This window comes from Dendrobium catenatum, unplaced genomic scaffold (assembly GCF_001605985.2).
Source record: "Dendrobium catenatum unplaced genomic scaffold, ASM160598v2 fragScaff_scaffold_490, whole genome shotgun sequence".
Classification (NCBI taxonomy): Eukaryota; Viridiplantae; Streptophyta; class Magnoliopsida; order Asparagales; family Orchidaceae; genus Dendrobium; species Dendrobium catenatum.
Genome location: NW_021318952.1, coordinates 1,141,297 through 1,149,900, shown reverse-complemented (window position 1 = coordinate 1,149,900; position 8,604 = coordinate 1,141,297). Strand labels below are relative to the sequence as shown.

The 8,604-nt window shown below is 35.2% G+C and overlaps 2 protein-coding genes across 2 annotated transcripts; one reads left to right on the top strand and one right to left on the bottom strand.

Moving 5' to 3' along the window:
• Nucleotides 1-4,773: 4,773 nt before the first annotated feature.
• On the bottom strand, nucleotides 4,774-6,707 carry LOC114579559 (zinc finger MYM-type protein 1-like). Its single transcript, XM_028694497.1, has 2 exons — nucleotides 6,459-6,707; nucleotides 4,774-5,737 (listed from the first exon to the last, which is right to left on the bottom strand). Exon 2 carries the CDS (start codon nucleotides 5,725-5,727, stop codon nucleotides 4,774-4,776), a length of 954 nt encoding a protein of 317 aa, XP_028550330.1. The 5' UTR covers nucleotides 5,728-5,737; nucleotides 6,459-6,707.
• Nucleotides 6,708-6,934: 227 nt separating this feature from the next.
• Nucleotides 6,935-8,074, top strand: LOC110114248 (bZIP transcription factor 11-like). The gene has a single exon (XM_020847063.2). The coding sequence runs from the start codon at nucleotides 7,331-7,333 to the stop codon at nucleotides 7,778-7,780; it is 450 nt and encodes a 149-aa protein (XP_020702722.1). The 5' UTR covers nucleotides 6,935-7,330; the 3' UTR covers nucleotides 7,781-8,074.
• The last annotated feature ends 530 nt before the right edge of the window (nucleotides 8,075-8,604 follow it).

Genomic DNA, 8,604 nt, shown 5'->3' with positions numbered 1-8,604 from the left:
ATATCATTAGAGCCTTTAAATGCCTAATAAACGGTCCCTAATCAAGTGATTCAACATCGGTTGTCCATTCAAACCACTCCCAATTTGCCCTTGATCTTCCTCCTATTTACTGGTCATGCCACTCTCAGAAAACTATAAATAGCCCCTCATTTCTCTTAAGAGGGGGGCCCAAGCAAGAAGAGAAGAGAAGAAAGAAGAGAAGGAAGAAAACGAAGAAAATGAAGAAGAATCTCCTCGACCACCACCGGAGTTCCAACCAAAGTCTCAAGTGACGCTCGAAGTCCCGCCGATCTAAAAGTGATGATGGAATTATGTCACACTTCCAAGTGACGCTGGAATTCTACCCGATCTCCATGTGACGCCGAAATTCTGTCCGACCTCCAAGTGACTCTGGAATTCCGCCCAACCACCCAACATCGTCGGATCTCTGATTATTGTTTGTAACTGCATTTCAACCCAAGACTTGAATATTGTAATTTGATTGTCCTAAATTTTAGAGACAAATCAGTCATTTGTATTCCAATCAAACATTAGTGAAAACTTTTTAGCTGGGCAAGACCCCGTTGTTTTTCATCTTTCATGGGTTTTTCATGTAAAAACTTTGGTGTTTTATTTTTCTTATGTTTGTGTGTGCTGGATATCCATGCAACACTAAGATAAAAAATTTTACCTCTATCACCATGTATATTCTAGCCCGTAAAAATTATATTTTTAAGGATTTTTCCTTACCTTGTTTAGATATATATTCTTTTTGAGAGTCACATCTTTTCTTTTCTTTTTGTTAATATCTTCATGCCTGCAGCCTACGCAATCCAATAAAAAAATTGAATCTTATATCATGTCAACTTTCGGCAAATAAGTTTTTTTTTTTTTTTTTTAGTTCTTTCAAAAATTGCTGTGCCGATGTGACATTGAGTTCATTCTATTAAATACAACACAGGTAATATTTTACGGATAAAAAATGGGTAATATTCTGACTATAATTTAATCTGTATAAATGTTAAACCTTTTTATTATAAGGTAAATAAATTATACAAATTAATTAGTTATTTAAATGTTTTACTCTTCTTAAAATAAAATCAGTAATTTAAATTTATTATGATTAAATTTAATTAAAAAAGCTTATCCTAACTTTTCTCCATGGCCTTTACTCAGCTAATATAAATCCCCCATTAAAATGGAGATTTTGGATATTTTTTATTAAACAATGATATGAGGAAATAATTTTTTTTTATTTGATCAAATAAATTGTTGATATATAATAGTTGAATCGAAAGTAATTTTCATTTTTTATATTGATAAGAAATTAAGTGATTTTATTATTATTATTTATTTGAAAGAATAATCAACATATATATAAGAATGAAATATTACCCTAATTTATTGTTATTCTTTCTCCAATATTATCTCAGCTTTTTGACTCATTAAGCTCAAGTAAACAATCAAAAATAGAAATATATTTACCCAAAAAAGAAAAAAAAAATACATTTTTGTTATTTTTTTTAATTTTTTAAATTACATCAAATCAAACCATCAAGATGTAATTATGAGGTATCAACATAGTCAATGAAATCACATCGAACACATGTTTCATATGCACCACTGATGTTTAATTTGGACGGTGCTGATGTGTCATGAAAGGGGCGGCTGCTTTATTAGCATTCCCTTGGAAATAGATAACTTCAAAATATTTTTTTTATCCATCATTAATAATTTATAATGTTTAAAATTTTAAATTGATTTTTTAATTACTTTGAATTTAGTCAATCAAATTTATTGATGAAAACTATAAAATGAAAGATCAATGATTAAAAATAATTTATTTTTTAAAGCATTCGTCTAATTCTCTATCTCTATACGTACATTTTTTTTTATCTCTATATATATGATTACTCGTAAATTCATCAAAGTGAAGCATGAATCTCAGTTCAAATTTTGAATTAGAAACTATTGGAATCAAATTTTGGATCATGAGGTCATCCATACAGCTGCACTCAACCACTAACATGTCATGCAATTGCCACCCCCAACCAAAATTATCTTATTACTACCATCATGCCACTCCCACCCTATCACCCTTATTGATCTTTAGTTGTCCAACAATCATTATTGGGTTGCTACCCCTTGATTGTAAAATCCCTCCAGATTTCAAGATTTTTTGGTGCAGTTAGTATGTACTTACCGTCTGTAACATATAATGAGCTTAAAAAGCTCAGCAGATCACCAAAAACCTACAATAGAAATCAAAGCATGATACATAAGCAAGATGCATGTCAATAAGTCAAATCATAGCTGTCACTTACACATGATCATTGAGTCAATGCAGAATAGAAATCAATGCATAAACAATAATCAGTACAGAAACGGTAGTCAAGTTCAGGTTCGTACACGGTTCGTACAAACTAACTGCACCAAAAAATCTTGAAATCTGGAGGAATTTTATGTTGATCACCACATCAAATCATTGTCTAACCACCAACAATTCCTCAGGCACCATTATCACCAATGTTGATTCATATTATTGCCTATAAGGCTAATATACATCATTGACACAAATACTGATGTCCACTAACTTTATCACCCCTAATTATCATCAGCATTGACGCATGCAATTGCCAATTGGCTTATGCACACAATCAAAACAAACATCGACTCGTGTTGACTTTGTCGCTTGATCGTTTGCACCACCAGAGTTGATACATGCTTATTAGGTTGTACACCAATGTTGATGCCGTCGACTTTGTCGCCCATCCTCAACACTAACATTGATATATATATATATATATATATATATATATATATATAAGGATGATAGAATACATCAACATTAATACTAATGCTCATTGACTTTATTGCTCGCCATCATCAAAAATATAATGAACTCCATCACTTATAAGTAGATGCACACTGTCAACACCAATGTTGATGCCCCCCATCACTACCACATGAAGCAGCTATAATGCTGATGAACACTATTGACTCCAACATTGATGGCTCGTCGACTTGACTACCTATTATTGACACACCAACAACACAAACATCGATGCATGTCATCGCTTAGGGGTGTAAGTTAGACGAGCTTATCAATTTTCGAGCTTCTGATCGAGCAGAATTTTGAGTTCGTTGGATTATCAAGGTCGAGTTCGACTTAGATGATGCTTGGCTCAATTACTCATTGAGTTGCTCTATTAAATGCAAAAGACAGAAGGCAAACTGGTGGAAGGCGAAAGCCAAAAAAACTATGGAAGGCGCATCAGCGTGTGCGAACCACGAAAGATTGAAGTGTTGCGGTCTTTATCTGCAAGCTGCGAAAGATGGAAGCTCAGGAGAAAGATGAAGCTTGGGCGTCTGCGTGTGTGCAAGACGAATCACGGGCGTTTGACAGAAAATGGACTGGCAAATCGTAGACAGCTCATGAGCTTGTTTTCAGCGGCACGAGCTAGCTCAAGCTCGACTCGAGGTCAACTTAACAATTTAACTGTGTGTGTGTGTGTGTGTGTGTAATAAAGATGCATGTGATTAATTTTTCTTTTAAAATTATGCATATTATACTGTTATTTTGAATGAAATAAGATGTGCAAAATATGTTGTTTAATAATTTTTTGCATAGGAAATTATTTCAAACGACATTTAACTTGCTATTCATTCTCTTATATGAATTAAAATTAAAATTAATTATGATTACTTCATCTTTGTTAATCATCTTATCAAAATATTTAATTTCATAGCATAAATTAATAAATATTCTTTAGATAATTCTACAAAATCACTAGGAAAATGATGTTTTAACTTGAGGTCATCTTAGTTGTAGCTATATAAAAAGAACTAATTAAAACTAAATGGATAGGGGAAAGAGCTCTCAATTTTTTTGTCATTGAGCTCTTCTTTGATAGTAAATTAGTGTCCCACTATATTTAACATTATCGTGGGAACTAACACTTAAATTTATTTTAAGCTAGAGAGCATAACAAGTTGGAGAAAGCAAGTTGACCTAAAGAAGTAATATAACACAAAGAAGGACCCATCAAAAGCATTTTGTCCTTTTGAAAGTAGTGGTGAGTCCTCAATTCATGATAGATCACTAGTGATGAAAATCTCAAGAAGAAATTTCAAGCTAGTACTTATTCGCCACTGCTTGTAGTAATGATTTGTTCTGTCACTTAACCTCCTTTGCAAAAATATAGTAACCCTTAAGTTTCATTGTTATTAATTTGTTATTTTATCTATCTCTTATTATTTTATTCTCATCTCAACCATAAGGAACTATTTTGCCTTTCCCTTGACTAGAAGAAGCTCTGAAATATATTCTTTTGGTGCCAATTTCAAATTCGTAGCCATTTGTGCCTTCTTTGGCATAGGAGATGCAAATCAATAATCTTTTGATGTATGTTTCATGGAGGACTTATTTTGAAAGACCTATAGATAATTATGAGCATCACCAATAGCTCAAAGGACATATTGAGAACGAAGCTGCATAGAAAGCAAAAGACACACTTGATGAAAGTTAGTAATAAGAAGTTATCACTTGAAAGGATGATACAAATGGCCTCTTTCTTTCTTTGTAAGGTTAATGTTTTGTTTGAGTGAAATAAATAAAAGGACGTAAACATATTAATGCAATATAGGCAGGGGCGGAACCAGCCTAAATTCTCAGGGGGGGCAAAATTATAAAAATATAACAAATAAATTTATAACAAAATTTAAATAAGTTCTTATATTGCAATAAAAATTACAAGCTTTGCATTCTATTTTGCATCTTCTGGTAATGTTGCGTTACAACTTCATTTGGAACCAAATCAAATACTTCTTTCTCAATATATGACACTTGCCTATAAACCTTTCAACAACTTGACCTAAACTATCCACATATCTCACAGCAACAGCTAGTTGTTCCTTTGTTGAAACATCACGAGATTCATCAACCAAAATGGCATAGTAGGAGTCTCCAATATCTTTCATGATTGATATCAAAGTTTCTGCAGCTGCAGCTGAACAAATTTCTTTCTGAACCTTTGGCGAAGATAACTTCAAATTTGAGGTTGAATGTGTGGATAAAACATTCTTAATGTCATCATTATGATTACCAAGGAAATAAAATAGCTCCAAATAATTTCCTCGATTCTCAGATCCGGATGACTCATCATGCCCACGAAATGATAACCCCTGCCGTAACAGAAATCGAACACAATCAACTGCACCTGTCAACAAAACCCTATAATCTTTTTTATTTCTTTCATCTTTGCTCAACCATAGAACAGGAAGACTTTTTTCTTGAGTCTTCATCAGATCTTCACATTTGTGTCTTGCATTATTATGTGCACTATTATGATCGCCAACATGACTTAACAGTTTTTCCTTCTTCTTCCAATTTTTGAACCCTTCTCCTATAAATGAGTCTCCCCCACCTTGTCCTGTAATAGTTTTATCTTGAGGTTTGAACAAGTAACAATACAAACAAAAAGCAGCATCTTTCTGTACACTGTATTCTAACCAATCAGGATAGTCCTCAAACCATTTTGGATTAAATCTGCGTGCAACATTGCCAAATACTGTTTGAGGAAATTGATGACTTTTCGGTTGATGGGGTCCCTTCAACAGATATGCTCTCCGAATTTTATCTCTCTCATTTAAATCGTAACACCAAATTGAAGGACGATTTCCAGGATCAGCTGGGAGATTGTTAAAATCAGTCTCCAAACGTTCTTTCCTCTTTAAATAACGTTCCATTTGATATATCCTATCAAAAATGATTTTCTTATATTAAAAGTTAGTTATGTACATGAAACTCTATAAAAAATAATTAGTACATTCTATCTATTGATTTTCCACATTCTAAAAAAGCTTTAAAAATTTTCAACCACACTCCTCTTTATAAATTAGCTTATAGTTTTTCTCTTTCAATATTTTTCTTGTAAAAAATCTAATTTCTACTAAAACTACTATATTTATCAATTAAATATTAGTACAGAATTTCTCGGAGAAGGATAAATGCTCATTTGCTTGGACTTCAATACCTCTTCTCAGTTCTCAGTTTTCATCATATTTCTTTGTCTCATTGCCTGTATATTGGATCTTAAATGAGTCGTGGCGGTGGAGCTAAGAAGAGAATACTAGAATAGGATCGTTCTGACTTCTGAGGATAGATGCGAATAGAGATCGCCGGAACTCGTCGCCAAAAAGAGATCGTAGAAATTGGTTGAGGATAGATGAGAATAGGATTGTTCTGAAAATGTTATTTAATTTTTTTTTAAGCTTTAAAAATAATCAAAACACAGTGAAACTCAGGCATAAAAAAAAAACAGCGACACAGCGAAATTTTCTAGCGGGAACTGGGAAGCAAGACCGAACAACCCTATTACTTCAGGCATTAAAATCAAAACAGAGAACATTGCAAGTAAAAAAAAAAAAAATAGCAAAATGTTGAGATGACAGAGGCGGGAAGAAGAAACCAAAAAAACCTGGGAGAAAGGCCACCGTCGGCGTTCGTAGGCGATCTCTCGAGTCTCGGTTCTTGCACGCAGCTCGTCGTCGAAGGGGGTCGCTCTGCTCCTGCTCGCAGCTCGCCGTCGAAGCCTCGAAGACAATCTCTTGGCAGTTGGCTCTCGCTCGCAGCTCGCGCCTCGCAATGTCGCAGAGAAGAGAAGCGCTCGGGATGAATGGAGAATGGAGAGAACGACCGATTCGGCTATTCATTAGGGCAAAATAAATATTTGAGGGGGGGCAAAATTACAAAAATGGCCCTCCTCTAAACTTTTTTTTTTTTTTCAGGGGGGGCAATTGCCCCCCCTCACCGCTCAATGGTTCCGCCCCTGAATATAGGAGATCATTAAAAATTTTTACTTATATATATCTTGCCTAAAATTGCAAAATGAACCTATTTTAATTTAAGCACTACAAGTTCTTATATTAATATAGAAGTAATATCAAATCATATGACATTATTTCACAAACAAATACAAAATTGCTCTGCCTCTACCGGCTCCACCAATCAGTTATCGAAGCGTGTAAGGTCGGATATCGCCTCGTAATTGCTTCGCGATTAAGCTAAACACGTCTAAGGAAATTTATTTTAAGAAACCAGAAGGCCACCCTTTGTGCACCTACACAAAACAATCCACAGCTCGACACGTCAACCAATGTGTCCATCAGCGGGCTCCATATCAACCCACCCCGTCCGCCTTAAATACCCGTCGACCCCTCCTCCTTCCTTCCCTTTTCTCCCTCCGCTCTCTGTAATCTTATATCTTTCTTAAATTCCTAATTACATTTTAGGCCCTTAAAATTTTGCACTTTTAGATTTCTGCTCACTCGAATCCGTCCGGTCGAGCTGATGTCCGTGTCGCAGGAGTTCCTCGCGGCCCTTGAGGGATGGGAAGCTCGGCCGCCGGCGGAAACGGTCCGGTCTGGACCGGTGACGTCTGCCGAGGAGGAACGGCGGCTGAAGCGTATGATATCGAACCGGGAGTCCGCCCGGCGGTCGAGGATGCGAAAGCAACGCCAACTCGAGGGCCTGCGGAACCAGCTGAGCCGGCTCAAGTCAGAGAATCGAGATTTATCGAAGAGGATGGGGACCGTTGTCCACTACTGCCAACTTTTTCGGCTTGACAACGATCGCCTCCGGTCCGAGTCGGACCTACTCCGCCGACGGCTTGCCAAAATCCACCGCATCCTCTTTTACCGGCAGCTCCAAAGGCTGGTTTCACCGACCTCTGCCGCCTTATGCGGCGGCTTCCTCTCCGGCGCTGGCGGGGAACCAAACTATTCATCTCTAATCGTATAAGAGTTATAAACAAGAAGCTAAATCATAATTAATTAAAAAGACAGGGGGCAAAGAGAGAGAACTTTTCTTTATATTCCTCTTTGCCTGTAAATTTAAAAAGGAGGAGGACGTAATATATAATCGTACCTTTTCCGGGATGGACAACAAGACAAGTCGGGGGATTTTATAAGAACGGCAGCATCGGTTTATTTTTGTGCTGCAATTTTGGGATCATGAAAGTGGTCCGTATGTAAATAAATAAATGTTTGCAAGTGTTCCGTAAATTAGTATTACAATCGAATTGAAAAATTGTCACGTTTGGTTTAATGGTCTGACAATTAAAATTCTCATATAACTGCTAAATTGTAAAATTAATTTTAAATTTTTATGGATTGTAATGTTTGGTGAATAAATAAATATCACTATTAAGAAAAAAAATGAAAATAGATTATCTAAGAATATTTTGATATTATTTGCATCAAATTGGACTGATTTTTATGCTCTTATCTTTAATTTTACTAAGATTATTTATGCGTCATGTAAAATCACTGTGATCAACTACAAATCTTGATACATTCTAGTAGATAAGTTTCAAAATTAAATGTGAGATCATTCGAACTCTAATTTCAATAAATTTAGTCAAATTGAACGACTTAGTGAGATGAACTAAACAACACAAAAATCAGCCAATATGAGCTAAAATATGGAATTGAATCATATTTGGAAGTTTTAGTGCATTAATTGGATGACCCAATGATATCCAAATATAGCATGCTCAAAGTCAAATCAAGTGACTTGATCAGACGAATCCAATAAGCCAAAGATAGCTTAATTATGACGTCATT

Excerpts from the sequence above, each read along its gene's own strand:
- LOC114579559 (XM_028694497.1), bottom strand. The coding sequence starts at position 5,727 with ATGGAACGTTATTTAAAGAGGAAAGAACGTTTGGAGACTGATTTTAAC.
- LOC110114248 (XM_020847063.2), top strand. The coding sequence starts at position 7,331 with ATGTCCGTGTCGCAGGAGTTCCTCGCGGCCCTTGAGGGATGGGAAGCT.